The sequence below is a fragment of the Fusarium tjaetaba genome (genome assembly GCF_013396195.1).
Source record: "Fusarium tjaetaba strain NRRL 66243 chromosome Unknown NRRL66243_c0000165, whole genome shotgun sequence".
Classification (NCBI taxonomy): Eukaryota; Fungi; Ascomycota; class Sordariomycetes; order Hypocreales; family Nectriaceae; genus Fusarium; species Fusarium tjaetaba.
In genome coordinates this window covers 71,735-91,058 of record NW_023501361.1, presented here as the reverse complement: position 1 = coordinate 91,058, position 19,324 = coordinate 71,735, and the positions used below count along the sequence as shown (strand labels likewise).

The window sequence follows — 19,324 nt, the reverse complement described above, 5'->3', positions numbered from 1 at the left end:
CAAAATCCTAATATAATAAATACAAATCACTCAGCCACAGAGGATCGGCCCGCTAGAAATGAACAGGACCTAAGCTCAGACATCTGCAATGCTGTCTGGTATGTTGAGGAAGCCAAGTCTACAGGGGACCCCTGGAATGCTCAGCCTTGATATCCACCGCTAGACCAGGTCCGACATAAGACATTCCTCTCAGTGCGGTCTAGACGGGAATCCTACGATCCTTCGAGGTCATGGGTTCGGTATATAACAAGCGCGCCAAGTCGCGATGGACTCGGGCCAAGAGTATCCTTAGATCTCACCATGCATATCGCTTCCTACGTCTCCGTCGCATTCACAGTGCTTGGCCTGGCGTCTGCCTCGCCTAAGGGATGCGTTACCAAGCGATCTCCTGAGCCAAAGTTGGAGAATGGTCATTACATTGTCGACCGCGCGACAAAGTTCGCTAATAAGAAGGTTTGGACCTTTAATGGGAAGAGTCTTCCTGAGGGTCTTTATTCGAGCGATTATCAAGTTGGGAAGACCCATGTTTTCACACCATCTGGTGTCAAAGTCCGCAATGGATACCTTGAGTTGACTGTCCCGGGTGGACAAAAGTCCAAGCCGTACAAGGCTGCTGAGGTAGCGACTGAGATTGAGAACATCAAGTACGCTTCTGTCCGAACGACGGCTATTCTCAGCGAACCTGCAGGTGTTTGCAACGGTACGTTTATCCCGCCATCTCGATTATCGTATACTAATTATTTCAGGAATGTTCTTCTACCAATCCGACAGCCAAGAGACCGACATCGAGTGGCTCTCCGATCCCAAGTCCGAGTCCAACTACGGCGGTATTCGTAGACTATGGTTCACGAACCAAGACAACGACGGTGACGGCGAGCCATCTCATAAGGACGTCCTTCCTCCTGCGAACCCTACTACCACTGAGCACGAGTACAGAATTGACTGGACCAAGGGTCTTGTTCAGTTTTATGTTGATGGTGTGAAGCAGTGGTCTACCAAGAAGGATGTTCCCAATGTGCCTGGACCTTGGATCTGGAATAACTGGTCTAATGGTGATAAGGGCTGGAGCGCTGGACCTCCGAAGCAGAATGCTGTGTTCAAGATCAAGAAGATTGAGATGTACTACAACACTGCTTAGGAGGCGTTGCAATAGTTATCGAGTTTTGGATCACGTAAATACTTGTGTTTAGGTTGGTAGCATTGGATTGGAGAAAACGACACGATAGAGTCAAGATACATTGCTGTTTGAGAAGACTGACCGCTCCTTCATGAATAGTGTTGCCCTTCTTCTTACCTCAATTATGAGCAAGATGGGTGCTTTAGTGCCTTTAATATCTGGATTTAGACCGAGAGGGGTAGCATCTCAACATCTGCTACATCTTATTCCGGAGCAATGTATGAGTCGAACTCAGCCGATCACTAAAGATATAATAGTTGATGTGTCCAGCGGTGGCACAATTCCGACATACTCTAGATCTCTCGAATATCTGCGGCTAAACCAAGCTCAAAAGAGTTGCTGTCCTCGCTTGCAAGACAGGATGGATGAGGTTTCCTTCCAGAGGAGAAGTGTTGGATGCGTCACTTGTCACGATGTTCAAGAGTAAAAGGCTTCAATGCCAGTCTCTCAGTGAAACAGCATAAACGTCATAAGTAATTCCAATATCTCTTCCGCGAAACTATCAACCCATCAAAGCAAGACACTATTCCACCGCTGGACTACTCTCCTTTGGCCTCTCAGGCTTCTGCCCATAAACACTAAACCTACACCACATTAGCATCCCATCCTATTCCTCACAACATATCAAACTCACACATGACCATAAGCCTGCGTCTTGGGATTCATAAGAACCTTTCTCATCTCCGCCGCAAAAAGCTGCATCTCCTCCGGCGACCACTTGAGAATCTCACAAAGCGGCAACTTGACAAAACCATCCAGGGCCTGGCTAAACGACAAACCTACAAAAGTACCGAGCTCTTTCTTCTTCTTGTCCTTTGGCCACCGCCCAATGGGAATCTTGTGCGTTTGCGGAGTTACGGATACGAAACCGGCGTCTTTGGCGAGGGTTGAGAGCTTGTTGTTGGAGAAATCGAATGTGCAGCCGATTGTTTCGCCGACTTGGGTGAAGATATTGGCCCAACGTGTGAAGATACTAAATTTCGTTAGAATACTGGTCATGGGGAGGGGGAGGGAGCGTACTGCTCGTCGTCGACTTTGATCTCGGGGTTTTGAGAAAGCATTTGCAGATCAGGCTCTATGTGCTGGAACCAACCACCTGGCTTGAGAGCCTTGTACATCTGACCATACAATCTATCCCAATCGGCAATAGTACCCTGAAGATATCTAATGTGGATAAAGTCAAAGGACTCGGGTTCGAAAGTCCATTCGAGTTGAGCGTCATCGATCTGAAACTCAACGTTTGGAGGGACGAAGCTTGGTTGGGTTGGGGTGATGTCTGTAGCGATAACGCTAGCGGAAGGGTATTCGTCTGCTACATTTATAGCCCAGATTCCGGTTCCAGTGCCGATATCGAGGATTTTCTACGCCGGGTGAAAATGGGAGTCTATGGGGAAGAAGAGACGTACCTGAGGGTTATCACCGATAGGGGCAAGAAAGAGTTTGTCGTCGAGCATTAATGTCAACCAATGATGGCTGAGATAGTTAGCCAGAATGCATACTCAGAGTGCCTGGCTATCAACTTACATGAGATCAAGTGCTTCGAGCTGCGCCTCGTCATTGGGAGCCCTGTTCATTAGCGACGCTCACTCTCATCACGAAACACTTACCAATGCTTTCCATATTTGGGATTGGCATAAGTTCTCCCCTGGAAGTACTTATTCTCGAAAATGCTCGATGTGATCGAAGCAGTTGACTCGGTTTCACTACCCCATCAGCCCAGTCCCGAAATTCATCTCCATCACCATACCTATCAGCACTAAAGTTACTCTCCGTGTCGTTCCCTACGTCCAACTCAGGTTCCTACAATATCAGCACTCGTTATCACATAACGCTGAGTAAATAACCTACAACTTCAATTTGAGCAGCCATCTTTTCGTTATGTTAGCACAAAGGGACGAAATAAACTCACACGTGCGGGGTCGACGGTATCTTTATGTCTTTGTGGTTACATGACATGTTGAGTTGCTTCTGTGCCGCAGGCGCTGAAATGCATGAACGGAGGACGCTATCCAGTGTTGGGAAAGTGACAGGCGGGGCTAGTTGCATTGCATATGGGGTCAATGGGGGTGTTCGTCTCTGTTTTGTTGGAAGGGGTATCATGCAAGCAATCATGGCTTAACGAGTACTACCTGCATCTGCAACACCTATAACCATATTCTTGGAATATCTCGATACAGTTACAAATCTCGAAAGACGATGAGAAATGCTTCTGAAGAAACTGTCATATCTTGTCTCTTCTCTAGCCTGCGGGGCCAACTACGCTAATGCGACCACGGCTTAACAAGACGACAAGACCCTTGCTACGGGCGTCTTCACAACAAGCTTTTCCAACTGTGGGATGCTTGGTTATTGGTCGTGCAGAATGTTTAACTTTTTGAGGCTGGGAGGGCCGTTGTAACGTGTTCACCTGCTGGCCACTCATGCTATCGTGATGCGATTGGAGGCGCTCGACATTACACCAGCTGCATGTACGCCATGAAACGTTGGAGATGGTTGCGTGTACGACAATAAGACTGCGTACAAGTCATACGACTTTATTGAGTCACTTCATTAATACTAAAGCTATTATTAAGGGCTAGAAGCGAACGAAATCGCTCCAGTAATTCCAATCCAACAGATCATCACCGACGTTAAAATCCCATGCATCCAGTGCACTAACGGCCATCTCAGCATCACCCTGTCCCCGTCTCTTACTCCAAAGCAATTCAATACAAGCCAGCACCGGTTCACCATCAGTCAACGCCTTCCGCCTCGTCTCCCAAGCCTCTAACGTCAAGTTCCCAAAGGCAGTGTATAACGAATTATCAACACTATCCGCGAGTTCAGGATGATCAGCATACAAACTGTCAACCAGTTTCCAAGCAAGATTTATTCTCGGACCTGAAGGTCGTTTGCGTAGTTCACTGATGACATAGATCCAAGCATCGATTTGATAGAGTGATGTAAGATGGGTAAACATCTGGGATGAGAATTTACTCTCAATGCCCACGTTGACGAGTTCCAAAAACGACAGTGCTGCATTGAAGAGAATATCGCTATCTTCTTTCGTCATGTAAACATCTGCATCGCCTGGTGCTGCTCTAGCTCTTGGGTGATGTAACCTAAAGCGCATTCTCGCAATAGCCAGTTTAGCCATGGCATACGTCAAGTCATGAAAGGGAACCGCTCTATCAAGCTTGGAAAGATATTTCTCCGTGTAGATAGCTTCAAGTTCGTTGATCGCTTCGTCTTCCGCTTTGGTCGATCCTCCAGGTCTTCCGAAGCCGGGCGCTATGCAGTCAAAGACTTTGGCTGCTTTAGGAGATGAGCGGAGCCATTGTGTTACTTCAAATTTCATCAGCACGCAGAGCATTTCCGTGGGGCCCGTGTGCTGGACTGGTGGTTCGAGCATGTCTGGATGAAGATCTGCGTCGTTGATGTTGAAGGGGAGTCGAATATCCCCGAACTCTGATCTTGCGAGTTTGATTCCTGGTGTCGAACTAGCGCGCACTCGAGAGTCGAGACCTTTGATCTGCCACCAGAGTCTGATGCGCATCTCTTTCTCGAAGAAGGATAGCTTGGCGTCGGTGTCTGATTTGTGTAGACCCATCATCTGTCCAGCTCTTATGGCGACAGCCGTCATGGTGCTAGCCAGTTCTGTTTCTGGATTTGAAAAGGTAAACAGCACCATGGCCTGGAGAGACTCAAGATCCTTCGTCGTCATGAAATCAGCTGCCGTAAGCGCGCGTACCGTAGCGGTGCGATAACGCGTGAGCAATGACCCTCTGTCCTTCCCCAAGGACGCTTGACAAGCTTTTGACGATAAGGAGGTGACTGAAAGAAGATAAATGGAGAACATTAGTGCTGAGAGGGGCTTCGGTATGTTTGCTACATCCCAGCTTACTTCTAGAATGCGCTTCTGTAGACTTGGGACGTGGACGACCTTGATAAGGGGATTGACGCACTCGACAAAGGTCTGCCAGTAGAAGAAGATCTGTTTTGGTTCGGGATGGTTATCGTAGGCTTTTGATTCGGGGTCGAAAAGCATGGAGTGGAATGATGGTGAGGGATGGAGGAAAGGGTCGTCGTTGTTTCGCAGTGTGAGTGTTGGGGGATACTTAAGCTGTAATGATGTCAGTTGCAGCGCCGCATCATGATTTGCATGACCTACCTCATGGCTCAATTTTGACCAAAGACACCTTCATACGTCAGTTCCAGTGCTTTCGATGGAAAGGGCGCCTTACACTTCTGTCGCAGGATCCTCCACTGTAGAATCATCCTCCCTCTTCGCCTCCAACCCCGACGTCACCCAAACATTAGCATGCTGACTATAATCCACACCACTCTTCTTCATAAGTTCCTCATACTTTGCCAACCTCGCCAGCAAATCCTCATCAGCAGCTCTCTTTCGAGGTTTCGGCGGAGGAGGCGCTTCGTAGGTACATTCTGCTCTACCCTTCTGACAATTCGAGCAGGGATGTTGACGATCACACTTTACTTTGCGTCGGGCGCACATTGAACAAGCGTATTTTCGTAGTTCGGCCATGATGATGATGGGGAGTGTAAGGTAGAAGGGAGACAGAGAGCGTCGGTGGTTTCGGTGGCTTCGGGGGCGCGGAGGATTCGGGGATGTCCGGGCTGGGAGGGGTTTAGCGTCGGTATTTGAGAAGTCCGAGATTTAGTTCGTTTGTTCGTTTGACCTTGGGATACATGCGCAGCGGGTGAGCATGGGAATTGATAAAGTAAATACAGCTTTTTTGCTCTTCCATACGTATGTGTAACGGAAAATCGCAACGCCTGCCGTGAGGCGTGAGCGTTGCGTGGGAAGTATCGCAGGGATCTTTCCTGTCGAATCACATGCCGTTTGAAGCCGATGATTAATTGCGTATTCCCTCTCAGCCTCGACCGCGCTAGTTCCAGCGAACCAAGATTGACTTTCTCGCATCCCGAGGCACGCTCGGATACGAACGTTGTAGCGGGGCACGCGAGACTACTTATAATCCCAAACCTCACATCCTCATCCTCATAGACTCTGTCTCACTCAATTGAACACCATGCCAGACGACAAAATCACCCTCGACGAGGCCCATCGGCGCTTTAAAGAACCTCTCCCCAAATTAACCGCCATCAAATGCTCCGTCATAGCCTATGCGCTACGAGCCTTTATCGTTGTTGCGAACTATGGTCTCTCGTTGAAAGAAAAGTTCGTGACGCCTGCTAATGCGCCGAGTCTTACAAAGACATACGCGTGTCGACCAAAGTTGTCCCTACGGTACGTCTTTAACTCACGGTTCTGACAAGATCTAACGGTTAAAGAATATTCTTTCCCAAAACTTTCGATGAAACCTCTGAAGAAAAGCTTCCTACAGTGTTTACCATCCATGGCGGCGGTTTCGTCATGGGCGATCCTCGTGATGACGACCACTTCAACTATACATTCGCCAACATGCACTCTGTTCTCGTCATCGCGCTGGATTACTCAAAGTCACCACGTACTCACTTCCCAACCCCGATATACGACCTCGAAGCCCTCATCCTGGCTGCTCTCTCCGACTCAACTCTCCCAATTGACGAAGACCGCGTTGCGATCATGGGCTCATCAGCTGGCGGAAACCTAGCCCTCTCTGTATCCCTCCTCCCGAGCATGAGCGGCAGTGGCGATGGCGTGCGTCGTATCAAGACCGTTGTGCCAATGTATGCAGTCGTCGACATGTCAGTGAGGAAAGAGTACAAGATACAGACTCGTCAGTGGAAGCCTTCATTTGGAGGATTTCGAGCAAAGAAGACGGACATGCTATTTCCACTTTCACCTGTCTTCGAAGCTGCGTACACGCTACCCGGTCAAGACCATCATGATCCATTGCTGAATCCTATTTTCGCTAAGAAAGAGCAACTCCCGCCGAATATCTTCTTCCTGGCATGTGAGCTTGACATGCTGGCGGGAGAATCGTGGAGAATGATCTGTGGCTTGACGGGGAGAGAGATTGGAAGTGAGACTGTAGGGAGAGAAGAAATTGGGCCTAAGGGGGAGCTGATATTGGATGATGAGAGGTATTCGTTTGAGACGAAGACTAAAGAGGGAAGTTATAGATGGCTGTTGATTCTGGATCAGATTCATGCGTATGATAAGTATGAGAATCTGGTCTTGCTTCATGGGGATAAAGAGTTGTCTAAGGATGCTGAGTTGAAGCTGATAGAAGCTCAGAAGGTGATTGGGAAGTGGTTGTTTGATGGGCCGTTTGCTTGAGAGATAGATCGAGATAGATGCAGTAGGAAACATACATATTCAAGAATTGGTCAGTTCATCGCTGAGTACTTGGTCATATTAGCTATCTATAGGGGCATCATTCAATACAGAAGTTCCATCGACTGATATACCAGCGAATTGCTTAAGAACCTCCACCACCACCACAACCACCTCCTCCTCCTCCGCATCCACCACCGCCGCCGCATCCTCCCCCTCCTCCTCCACAGCCTCCAGCTCCAGCACATCCACCACCACCATCTCCACCACCAGCACATCCTCCACCCGCCGCATTCCCTCCACAACTTCCCGCCGCACACCCAGGCGCAGCTCCATACGCATACGCCACCGGAACAAACACAATCGGTGCCATAAAGGGCCCATACACTACACATATCAGTCAGCACTTAACTTTTCGGTCAGGGAGAGGTAGACTCACTCCAGTAGGAATAACCCCAGTGATCGTAGTACTGATCCTTGGGAGGAAGCTTACGCCCCTTCTTCTCAGCGCGCTTACACGCTTTTTGGTAGTTCTCTTCCAGGCGCTTGTTCTGAACCTCTCGAAGTCTGCTTTGCACTTTTTCAACGTGGCTTGCTGCGACGAGGCCTTCGTTTGATGTGCGGACGGCGTTGTGGGAGGAGATATGGGCTGAGTTGTCGGGGGGACACATATCTGCTGCTCCAGACTCGTAAAACTTGTCGGCAACTAGATTTATCAGTCATGCTTCTTGTACAAATTGAGGTAACTTACTCTTTTCGCTGTGGGAGAGCTTAAGGACGCGGCCGATTGATGTTACGTGTGCGGCTCGTACGCTCTCACAGTACCAGCATGTACACTCTGAGTAGACCTCGTCAAACATCTCTTGGTAAATCTTGCTCGTCCACTCAAACCCATCGTTTAATTTCTCATCCTCGATCTTGTCATCATGCCGCACGTACTTGAACACTCGTTTGGTGGTGTACATAAAGTACGACAATGGCATGAGCTGGTGAGTATGCCAGCCGAGATCGACATCAAGAGTAGGAACAGCAGTCTTCTTGGGATTCTTGGCGATGATCCTCATGAAGCGATTATACTTCAAACAACATCTGTCCATGGTCTCTCGTGCGGTAGGGGAGTGCAGCCAGTCGAGCTTGCACATCTTTTCAGCAAAGATTCCCTGTCGCATCACAGCGCCGCAGAGATCGAGAGCGAAAGGGCTGAAGTTCTCCCAGTAGCGAGACATCATCTTGCGAATACAGACTTTTGAAAAAGCTGGTACGAGGCCCGCTCGACCACTTGAAACACTGCCGTTGATAATAGAAAGAGCACTCGGTTTGAGAAGTGCCTCAGACTCAATCAACTTGCGCACAGTCTCCATGGTAGGCGGATCCTCAGGATCCGGTGAATCAAGAAGATTCTGGATCTGAATGCGCAAAACGTGCTGAATCATACGATTGGGAAACATGCGCTGATCGAATAAATTTCCCTTGCGGACGGTGATGGGGACGGGTGTTCCGCTGTTAGGCCAGAGAATCGTCCCCGGCATAGGATAACTCTTGAACACGACGTTCTCAGCATCTTTGCAAAACTTGACAACGCTGAGGGTCTCCTTTGTCACGCGGGTATTGCACTTTGGACAGCGCGCCTCGAACCTGATGTCGCCGTAGCCTGCGCCCATGAGACCAGGTCGATCTGGGGACTTGGGTGTTTCTTCGAGACCGCAGGTAGTCCAGGGAACGTCAAATACCTGCGCGCAGTTCTTGTTAGGACAGGAGATAGTCTTGACGATGGGGTCGTCGACGTTTTCCCATTGACGGCCTGTTTGAGCGACCCAGCGAGCTTTATCGTCATCGGAGACGTTGTAGCTGAAGGAGCCGTCGATGGCGGCGTTGACGAGACCCCATGGCATGCCGGACTGCCAGAATTGACGGTGGCCTTGACGGATACAGTCTTCGAGAAAGTTGTAGGGGTTCAGCATGTGAGAGTGATATACCATCAACACGTCTACAATTTGTTAGAGCTTGCCTCTTTTTGAGCTTCGATTGACTCACCAAGAGGCGGAAGGGCCTTCTTCTCCCACCAACGAGGCGCATCACCAACTGGAAACTGCGCATAAGACGGAGAGTTCTTATCAGTCATGGCACCCTCCGTCAACGGACTCAGTTCCCTCGGAAGTGAATTCCACCACGCCTCATACCGATCCACGGCCCTCGCGACGAACAGCGCCCACCGCTTCTCACGGATTTTACTCAGCGACTTCTTCTTATCTTCTAGTTCGCGGTTAAACTCCCCCGCGGCGGGATGCTCATCAACGTCGCCGTTCTCATGGACAACCATGTTTCCATCGGCGCGAGCATCCCATAATCCCCAGAGACCGTCTGTGTAGCCAACATCTTCTTTCAGCGCTTCGAACGCGAAGAGGAGACGGAGGTGGGCGAGACAAGTGCTGGAGTCTGGTTCGTGGGGAAGGGAGTCGATTTGGAGATCTGTGAATGGGGATATGCGGTCATCTTGGATGGGGGCGGGTGCATCGTCCACGGCCTGATAAGCCGGAGGGGCGGCCATTTTCAAGTGTAACTGTGTAATTGATTTGAAAGTAATAAATAGTATTCTTGCTTGAAGAAATGAGGTTAGTAATCGTCTTGTTGATGTGTGATCTGATTGTAAAAGAGGAAACTTGGCAGTTTATATCACGGAACTGTGCCGCGGTGCAGGACCCCTCCATCTTGCCATGTTCTCCGCGTTTGCATCATTTGTGGACAAGCGAGGCAGTGCAGGCGCGTGTGTGACTGGTTGGATAAGCATCCCCAGCGGAATTTGATCACAAGGATAAATCGAAATCATGCCGATGATCCGATTCTCACTCCCAAGCCCAATTGCTAGTGCACTAACAAGCCTGCGGGGTAATGCACGTTATTGGGGTAATTACTGTTAGGCTAATAACGAGCGTTACAGCCACCGCCCGGCTATGCCCACGCAACAGGCAACAGAATTCTAGAGTGCTAAGCCTTGGGGAGATCTACGGGCGGCGATTGCTGCAGGGCTGGGCGTAATGATCAACGCCAAGATGGAGCATCTGATTGAATGCGAAGAATGGAAGGATTCTTGCCGTTCTTCTAGAAGGCCTTGGGCTATGCCTTGCATTGGGGCTGTGATGTCGCGCTGCATGCCTATCACGTCTGTTCTGGACCGTCACGAATTGGGGGCCGAGGACCAACACAACACGTCAGCGATAAGAAATCAGGTTATTGGGATTTAACAATGACAATTACGTATCAGGCGAAGTGTTGGCTGCAGATGAGCCTTCGTACGCGACGCATCTCTCAATTGGGAATGCGAAAATTACATGACGGCCCGCGATACCAGCGCAACAAGAAAATCATCTGATCTGCCCGGGGAAATCAAGCCTTAGATCCGACAAGTAAATTAACGGGTCGAAAGCCCCGATCTTATAATTCGTGGCTGAATTGAGTGGCTTTTTGCGAAACATTGCGTGTTGTCTCTCGGTGTTTTGGCGTAAGACGGGCCATTCACATCAAATAAGCCGGTGCAAATCACCGATATCACAGTGTATTTAGACGTCACCTCGCGAATAAAGTTATCAGATCAATTGTTCATCATTCATAACCGACTATTTCCATCCTTCCCTAGAAATGTCCACACTCAAAGTCCTCGTTGTAGGCGGAGGCATCGCCGGCCCCTCGGTAGCCCACTGGCTCTCCCGCACCGGTGCAGAAATCACCCTCATCGAGCGCTCTCCCAAACCCAGAACAAATGGTCAGCAGCTTGATCTTCGGCATCAGGGTGTAGCTGTCATGAAGAAGATGGGTATTGAGCCTGCGATTCGCGCTAAGCATGTTCATGAAGTTGGGACGCAGATGATTGATACGAATGGGCGGACAAAGGTGTTTTTTCCGACGATTGAGAGCGGGACTGGGCATCAGAGTGTCACGACTGAGTATGAGATCATGCGTGGTGATCTTGTGAATATTCTGTTGGGGCTTACGCGGGATAAGCAGAATGTGAAGCATCGCTTTGGAACGAGTGTTGCTAGTCTGACGCAGGATGATGAGAGTGATCCGAATGGAAAGGTTCATGTCGGTTTTGATGATGGACAGAAAGATGACTTTGATCTCGTCGTCGCTGCTGATGGCACCGGTTCCAGGACGCGCCAGCTCATGCTTGGACCTGATGCACCCGATCCACGACATTTCCTCGGTGGTTACATCGGCTTCTTCAGCACCCTTTCAAAACCACACGACACAAACCGCTTCACATTCTGTCACATGCCTGTCTCACGCTGGCTCGGTACAAGAAAGGACAGCCCGGACATGACGCGCGTGTACATGAACATACAGAGTCAGAACGAGGGTCTCGCAGCGGCGCACAAGTCGGGAAAGCTAGATGATCTCAAAGCTGCATGGGCGGATGTCTTTGCGGATGGGAAATGGGAGAGTGCTCGGTTCATGGATGCGTTGAAGAATTCACCAGAGGCAGATGATCTGTACTCCACGCCCTGTCAAGAAGTTCGACTTCCGCCGGGATCATGGTCCAAAGGCCGTGTCGTAGCCCTCGGAGACGCAGCGCATGCTCAGACTGCGAATGGCTTCGGAACAACATGGGGTATCGTCGGAGCGTACATCCTCGCAGGTGAAGTAGCGACTCTGCACAACCAAGATCCTAGCAAGGGAGTCTTACAGGGCGTCAAGAGATACGAGGAGGTCTATCGACCGATAGCGACATGTATGCAGGGTGAGCAGAGCGCCTTCGCTAGAACGGTGTTTGCGCCAAAGACGCAGTTTGGTGTGCAGATGCTTCACACGCTGGGAAAAGTGGCATCGTGGTTCAAACTAGATCAAGGTATGGGCCTTGATTCCAAGATCGCAAACTGGCAACTTCCAGAGTATCCGGTGCTGAACGCTGAAAAATGAAATGGGGGGTATCAATCAAGAAGGCTGTATAATAGTTAGACACGCAATTCATCTCTTCTCATGATTACAAAACTCACCTCAAGATGAGTCAAAACGCACAAAGGTATATATACAACAAAAACGCTCAAGGTATCATCATCACAGATCACAAGGAAATTTCATCATCGGGCACTATTCTGCGACGACAGGGAACCTCTACCTCCAGACTCAGTCATGCTAGGTGGGTGATGTTCACGCTCCTGCAGTCGTGATATGGAGTTGACGTCTTTGGCGCCTGGTAAGCTGATTGCGTCGTAGTCCAGATAGGCGTACGCACGCTGGCCCTCAATGACCTCTTCGACGTCCCGTGGGCTGCGGGAGCGGCGCATGGCGATGGAGTTGGTGTAGGTGTTTGAGGCGTGGCTGAGGCCGTTGGCGGGATAGGTTGTGTTGCCGGAGGAGAGGCCTGGGATGAATTTGCGGAATATGGGGCGGAGGAGAGCGAGGCAGCCTGGGGGTGTTAGTGATGGTTAATGGGAATGGGGGAGGGAGAGGCTTACTGGTGAAGACGGCGAGGTGGACTTCGACGTTGGCCCAGACCATGGCGAGGGAGAAGTCGTAGGGGAATTCTCGTGAGTTGGAGGTGTATTTCTGGGCCTCGACGATCTGGAAGATGGACGCAATACCGACCCTGAGAGTGTAAGCGATTGTCATCCTTATGAGTGAGTGAACTCACAATGAACCAAGACTGAAAATACCAATGACAGCAATCTTCTGCCCCAGTATCAACTTCATCCTCACAACCTCAAACAACGGCAGCGCCAGAATGATAAAATCCATCAAACAATGCGTCAAATCAGTTCCTAGATAATACTGCCCAATATTATTCATACACTTCCCGTCAATCGACTTATCCCAGTAGGCCTGCACAGGCATGCAGTGAAAGATGGTCATGAATGTCCGGATGGTGATCCAGCATCCACAGCATACCATCAAGATAATAATAGGGACGCGTATAGATGAGAACTGGAAGATGCGACGGTAAAAGGTGAGCACGGACATCTTGCTGAGGAAGATGGACCATGAGTAGAGAATCTCGCTGGTGAAGAGAATCTCGTGGGATTTCTCGAGGATGTGATCGATCTTGTCTTCGGGGAAGTGACCGATTTTGCGACCCATGTAATAACATGTAGTCCCTTAGATTGTTAATTAATTGATGGGATGAATAGAGAGGCGTCACTCACACACGATGAGAAGAATTGCATAACCAAGAGCCACAAACTACACGAGCATAAGCATGAGCATTTATTAATCACGTCTTAACTTAGTGGTGAGGGCGCGTACCCAAGCAGCGATTGACAAGGCATCGTCATAACCAACGCCCATCTTAGTCATGCGCCTCGCCTTGATCCTAAGAATGAGCGCGAGCGCACTCGCAGGCACAGGGATGATAATGGCGGCCCAGACATTGGGAACCCGGCCCGTCATGATTGAAGCGGCAGCAGCAAAACGCTGCGGGGAGTCATTGAATTTGCGTTGGAAACGAAAATGCGAAGAGATGCGAGAGCGGGGGGGAGAGAGCAGAGGATGGAAGAAAAAAAGAGGGGCGACTGGGTGAGCCTTTATGCCGAAGGAGAGATACGAGCGCGTAGGATTTGGGCCTTAGATTAGGTGCTTGGGGCCAAGCAATTAGCATTGCCACAACGTTGACAGGCCCCAAGCTGTGCTGTGCAACCAACTCCCCCCAGCACCAAAGCTGAAAAGAGCAGAACAAGACGGCCACTGATACGGTGACTTGGGAGAGAGAGATACGCCCCGTCAGCTTTGGATAAAATGGCTGCCTTATTTTCAACCCTTGTCCGCATCACTCTTGCATTCGCTCAATGGGGGAAAAAGTCGCGCAGTCATCTTTCATGCCCACACACACTCTGTTTGCAACGAATCAAAGGAGAGACACTGCGACGCTGATCAAGTGACCGCCGAGATAAGGGTTCAATTGGCCCAAGCTGAAAAAACGCAGTCGTTATCTCTCGAGTCTGGTCATGTACATTGTAGAGATAGGCTTTTCTTTTAGGCTTTAAATACCTTCTTGATGGAGGTTAGTCTCCTGTCGGTGAGATTTGTTCTACAGCCCTTCTTTTCTTCTTTTTGGTGTTTTTGGAGGGACAGAGGATTGGAATTTGAGAGGAATTGGGTTTTGGGTACACGTCATAACGGCCGGGGTCGATAGGAGTGGACTCTACCCCAGACTTTGGAGCGAGTCGAGACCCCACTTGGCCCAGCGTTAGCCGTTGAAATGTGCCGCCCCCGTTAAAATGAGGCTTTCTTTGTTGCTTATCGCGCGCATGTTCAATTGAAAGACAGGCTGGACGATCGCCGACGAAGTGGTGTGGACAAAACACACAACAGCCTCGTGAGGCAGGCTGTGAGCGTGACTCATTTTAATACGAAATTGTTTGCTCGCAGAATAAAGGAATGAGGATGCAGTATGGACCGTGCTTGGGGAGCAAACTTGTTTATTGAGTGACGCTTTGGTAATTACCGCGATAAGCTGCCCTGCCCTGCCCTGGTGAGTTCAATCGGCAATCAGCATTCATCAAGCCCCCGTTCACCTCAGTCCGTAACATCAGTACAGAAGCCTATACTTGTCTGTAATTTCCATGATTTCCTGGCAATTATTCCAAATCCTCCTCCTGTTCCTCAATCCCGGCAGTTCTCCCCACCGTCGGCTCAACTCCCCCCGCAATCTTGTCCAATTCGTCCTCCCGCGGTCCAGCATCTTCACCGGCGTAAACCTGTAACTCTGCCTCTGCCTCTCTGCAAGCTCGACTTCTTCAGCGGCCAACCTCGCGATGTCTGCTGCCTCTTCTTCAGATCCACCGCCCCATTTACGTCGTCCGGCCAATTGAAAACGAACTTTGTCCAAGGGCTTGCCGAGTCTTCGCTGCTCTGCTGCCGTTGTCATGACGAAGAATGACAGCGGGGCGGATGTCCATGCTTCGTACAGCCAGGGGAGTTCGCGCTGGGTCAAGTGGTAGAAGAGCGATTGCGGGAGATGGCGGAATGTTCGTGACGATAGGCGCAGGTTGGCGATATCCCAGGAATCAAGCTGCAGTAGAATGTCCAACTTGATTTCTTGCGGAAGCTTGGAGAATATGTCTGTAGAGTTCGGGGAAGCTACATCGGAGGAAATGTCATCAGAACTGCAGGTATTCTGCACTGAATCAAAAATATCCTGCAATCCGGGGACGAAGCACGGGTTCGCGGCTAGAAACTCGTCGCCGGCATGATGTAACCAGAGTCTTTGCCTCGCCCTCTTCACAGCAGAATGTTCTGGCAGCTGAAACTGTGGCTCCCCTCTTACATGGCCCCAACTCATAAGTGCCTCGATATGCACAAAGCCGTATCGATATATCGACGCTCGCTTGAAAATCTCGAAGCATGTCGGATGAAACGACATGTCCCCTGCCTTGACGTCGTCTCCGCTTGGAGAATTACAGCGGTTTGGGAAGGCCTGTGCTCTGTCGCGTCCCCTTTGACTATCTTTCGCGGGGTCTCCCAAACCATTGAGTGCATAACAGCCCAGATTCTCGAAATCTTCACGTTCGTATTCATTTGGCTCCCCGTCGCACATCTCAGCTGCTACAAGGTTCTGGTACGTGTTGCACTCTCTCATTGCCTCGGCTGAGATGCGGCTTCCGTGGTATGCACCGGTCGACCTGCAGTTAGGCCCAGAAACATGTTCAAAACGGATATAGTCGAGATTTCTGGGTGCGAGCAAACAAGTCCTGTGTTCTGAGCCGTTTCTCGGAATGGACTACAATCTGGTTGCTCGCAGTATTGTCTTCTGGGATATGCTTCTTCTATGTCATCATCTGTGTGGCTATTCCATGCTGCAGAAGGGTGTTCTCCATTTGTTCGATGACGTCCGATGTGAAAGCTGACGTCGCATATCATGCAGCGTGCTTCTCCTTCGTATGGATTATTAACCTCGTTGCTGTCAACCCAGAATGAAGACATTGCTGCGTATATGCCCGTCATGGTTGTTCAATGGTACCGAAAACGGATCTGCGGACTTGGGCTTGTTTGATGCTAGCGGAGGTAGAATGGGAATGCTTCAGGGATTTGTGGGTGCGGGGTTGTATCAGGTCTTTCACTTCGGCGTTTGTGACTGATGGCATCTACTTTGACCGCCAGCATAATTTAGCTATGGTAATAGGTAGAGATTATCTGTGACGATCTCCACCATTGATATCTAATCGATAAGCATGAAAGTGGCGCGAGATGAACACGAAGTGACGTAGACCCACTGGACCGCGTTCATCTCCATCAACTGTACAACCAGCCAACCAAATTATCAATACGCATGAAAACTACCTTCAATTGAGACCAACTTCCAAGCAAGACCCTACACAATGCCAGAGCCTCTCGCGCCTCTCCAGCCGGAGGTCTTGAACGCTATGAAAGCGGTCAGATCCGCACTGACGCCCTCACTCAGCTCCTCACTGACCATTCGCAGCTCACAGAGAATATCATCAAAACAAGCAAGCCGAAGCAGCTACACTCAAAGAAAATGCCCTTCCAAAGTCTACACCTGCGAAAAAGACAACCCCAGCTTCTAGCAAGAAGCGCAAGGCTGAACTGTCCCTTGATGAAGAAATCGCTGCATACAAGGCAGACCTGAACGATACCGTCGACTATGACACTTTTGAGAACGATAGCCTTCCCAGCTGCAATGTAATCCGCACCAAATTAAACAAGCTCTTTGACTCGGGCGTTATGAACAAGGCCGAGTTCTGCGGAGCTACCGGTACAAACTCAAACTCCCTTAACAAATTCCTCAAGCAGAAAGGTCCCTTTGGCGGGTGTAATAGTTCTGTCTGGCGCAATGCATATGTATGGTTTCAACAGCGTGAAGTCATGGGTCTCAAAATGCCCGGTACCAAGAAACGCCAGCGCGAAGAGAGTAAGAAGGATACTGCCGACGGAACTCCCTCTAAAGCTGCACCTACAAAAACACTCCCCGATATCAGTGATATCCACCTAGAAGGCGAAGAAACAGATGATGTTCCCATCTATGACGACTGCGATGAGATCCGCCGCAAGATAAACGTCCACATGAAGATCCCCAGCGTGACGCAGGCGCAGTTCTGCAGGGACATCTACGCGCAGTTCAAGGCGCCCACGTGCAAAGGAATACAGTCAAAGCAGCTTTCGGACTTTAGAAAGGCGAAGGGGAGTAATGCTGGGGCGAAGAGTAGTGTGTTTTACGGGGCGTATGTGTATTTTGAGAAGTTGAGGATTGCGCAGAAGAAGCCGGTTACGAAACATAGAGTTGAGATGACGTTTATGCATCCTGGGGGTATTCCGAGGGATAGGGATGATAGGACTACTTGGTTCCTTGGTGCGGCTTAGCTGGCTTTTGTTGATGGGTCTGGAGTCATTTGGTTCCATGTGTTCTGTTTGGGTGTTTGATCCCATGGGCTTGGTTAGGAACGTGCTTGCGTACTTGGATGATATTTGCTGGTCAGTATGTAAAATGGGCGGTGCTACTTGTGTATCTGCTTAATGGAATTCGGTTTTGTGTGATCTGGAGTGCAGCTGCTACCTATGACAATACTGTTGTTAAGAGTATAGACTTTTGCCAGGCAGTTCTCAACACAGGAGGAGGGTACCAACAACGCCTTCAGGGGACCGGGAGATGCGTAAAAGGGAGATCGCCCTTGCAGATATACATGACAAGATACAAGCCAGGCCTCCACTGCAGCAGGATGAATGATCAGATCAGTCGATCTCTTGTGCGCACCGGAGAAAAAGCACTGTCGTCAATTGAGCGAGATATTCAATGATTTTCCGACAAGCTGAACCCCGCCATGACTGGTTGAGCGAGCGCACAGGACAGGGGTCACAGCGCAACCAACAACCAACATTGCGACCAGCAAAAAACGAAGATTCAACGCAATAGATCAAGCCATTTCGGAGGGCAAAATGGCAAAAGATACATACAACAGCGGGGATTCGNNAGTGGCTTGACTATGGGAGAGCGGACGGGATCCCGTATTTTCCACTACCTTTGGTCGTATGTGCTAGACTCTGGTGGGTTTGCGCCCTATATTCATGCAGCTTTAGTGGGTTCTCAAGCGCGTTTCAGTGGGTCGGTCTGCTGGGCTGCAGTCTCAGACATATTGACAACATTGATCACATCTCTGACAGTCTGTAATTCCTATTGAGACGATGGGATTCGTGGCGCTCTGCTGTTGCATTATCTGGATTTGCCGCTGGATGTCACTCTGATCCTAAATAAGCTTTGGTCATTATTTGGTGCTGTATTTGTTTCGCGTCCTGATGCCAAACACAGCTGAATGCATTTAATGCGATCCTGGAACCACGAGGCAGATTGCAACGCAGAAAATTGAGCAGAAACCTGCATTGAACCACAGTTCCTTATTTAGAGCATGGCTTCAATTTAATGATGTTTCAAATGAGAACATTTTGCTTACATTCTCCCCTCATCAACCTTCTGTCAAAGCTCCTTTATTGATGTAATGCGCATCTGCCAGTAAACGCACGTAGAGCTACCCTACAGAATTAGTGATCTACATGATGCTCAGCGATATTGTCCACGACCGCTGTCTCAAGCCCCATTAGTGCCCAGCTCCTCTGACGAGTTTTCGGCAATGATGGATCCATTGCAGACATTCACCGCTGGGTGAAATCTCTGTTCTCATCGGGCCTTTGCAGTGTTTCTGTAGTAATAGAATCACTCACTACTTGGCAGCCTCAATTATTTGCAGAAGTCTCATTCAATCGCGACGTCACGATACCCACTGAACCTGGTCGCATTTCCCCAGTAGCGAAATGAGGCTGACAAAAAAAAGTGGCTGGGTCCAGATCAGAGTTTTCACTCTGCCTCAGGCGCAACCTCCCAAGCCCCACTATCACTTTCTATAAAAAACCGATCCTCCTTCGACCTTTGGGATTTTTTTCTTTTCTTCTTCATGTCGACAATACTTCAGTACGTCCCCCCCTAC

The 19,324-nt window shown here is 49.7% G+C and overlaps 9 protein-coding genes across 9 annotated transcripts; 4 read left to right on the top strand and 5 right to left on the bottom strand.

Moving 5' to 3' along the window:
• Positions 1–300: 300 nt before the first annotated feature.
• FTJAE_7979 (glycoside hydrolase family 16) lies at positions 301–1,138 on the top strand (the record flags this gene model as incomplete). The annotated part of the gene is made up of 2 exons (XM_037354746.1): positions 301–700; positions 747–1,138. The coding sequence occupies 2 exons, from the start codon at positions 301–303 to the stop codon at positions 1,136–1,138; spliced, it is 792 nt and encodes a 263-aa protein (XP_037204919.1).
• Positions 1,139–1,700: 562 nt separating this feature from the next.
• On the bottom strand, positions 1,701–3,046 carry FTJAE_7978 (methyltransferase; the record flags this gene model as incomplete). The annotated part of the gene is made up of 8 exons (XM_037354745.1): positions 1,701–1,761; positions 1,812–2,150; positions 2,198–2,538; positions 2,584–2,650; positions 2,702–2,743; positions 2,785–2,880; positions 2,925–2,977; positions 3,026–3,046. 8 exons carry the CDS (start codon positions 3,044–3,046, stop codon positions 1,701–1,703), a joined length of 1,020 nt encoding a protein of 339 aa, XP_037204918.1.
• A 706-nt stretch (positions 3,047–3,752) lies between these two features.
• FTJAE_7977 (transcription factor) lies at positions 3,753–5,702 on the bottom strand (the record flags this gene model as incomplete). The annotated part of the gene is made up of 3 exons (XM_037354744.1): positions 3,753–5,279; positions 5,328–5,355; positions 5,401–5,702. 3 exons carry the CDS (start codon positions 5,700–5,702, stop codon positions 3,753–3,755), a joined length of 1,857 nt encoding a protein of 618 aa, XP_037204917.1.
• Positions 5,703–6,210: 508 nt separating this feature from the next.
• FTJAE_7976 (triacylglycerol lipase) lies at positions 6,211–7,403 on the top strand (the record flags this gene model as incomplete). The annotated part of the gene is made up of 2 exons (XM_037354743.1): positions 6,211–6,428; positions 6,473–7,403. The coding sequence occupies 2 exons, from the start codon at positions 6,211–6,213 to the stop codon at positions 7,401–7,403; spliced, it is 1,149 nt and encodes a 382-aa protein (XP_037204916.1).
• Positions 7,404–7,545: 142 nt separating this feature from the next.
• FTJAE_7975 (large-conductance mechanosensitive channel) lies at positions 7,546–9,948 on the bottom strand (the record flags this gene model as incomplete). Its single annotated transcript, XM_037354742.1, has 4 exons — positions 7,546–7,787; positions 7,840–8,106; positions 8,152–9,387; positions 9,435–9,948. The coding sequence occupies 4 exons, from the start codon at positions 9,946–9,948 to the stop codon at positions 7,546–7,548; spliced, it is 2,259 nt and encodes a 752-aa protein (XP_037204915.1).
• Positions 9,949–11,036: 1,088 nt separating this feature from the next.
• Positions 11,037–12,314, top strand: FTJAE_7974 (2-polyprenyl-6-methoxyphenol hydroxylase; the record flags this gene model as incomplete). Its single annotated transcript, XM_037354741.1, has 1 exon — positions 11,037–12,314. One exon carries the CDS (start codon positions 11,037–11,039, stop codon positions 12,312–12,314), a length of 1,278 nt encoding a protein of 425 aa, XP_037204914.1.
• A 161-nt stretch (positions 12,315–12,475) lies between these two features.
• On the bottom strand, positions 12,476–13,781 carry FTJAE_7973 (uncharacterized protein; the record flags this gene model as incomplete). Its single annotated transcript, XM_037354740.1, has 5 exons — positions 12,476–12,804; positions 12,854–12,984; positions 13,030–13,489; positions 13,538–13,574; positions 13,638–13,781. 5 exons carry the CDS (start codon positions 13,779–13,781, stop codon positions 12,476–12,478), a joined length of 1,101 nt encoding a protein of 366 aa, XP_037204913.1.
• A 1,138-nt stretch (positions 13,782–14,919) lies between these two features.
• On the bottom strand, positions 14,920–15,927 carry FTJAE_7972 (uncharacterized protein; the record flags this gene model as incomplete). The annotated part of the gene is made up of 1 exon (XM_037354739.1): positions 14,920–15,927. The coding sequence occupies one exon, from the start codon at positions 15,925–15,927 to the stop codon at positions 14,920–14,922; it is 1,008 nt and encodes a 335-aa protein (XP_037204912.1).
• Positions 15,928–16,708: 781 nt separating this feature from the next.
• Positions 16,709–17,708, top strand: FTJAE_7971 (uncharacterized protein; the record flags this gene model as incomplete). Its single annotated transcript, XM_037354738.1, has 2 exons — positions 16,709–16,762; positions 16,839–17,708. The coding sequence occupies 2 exons, from the start codon at positions 16,709–16,711 to the stop codon at positions 17,706–17,708; spliced, it is 924 nt and encodes a 307-aa protein (XP_037204911.1).
• Positions 17,709–19,324: the final 1,616 nt, after the last annotated feature.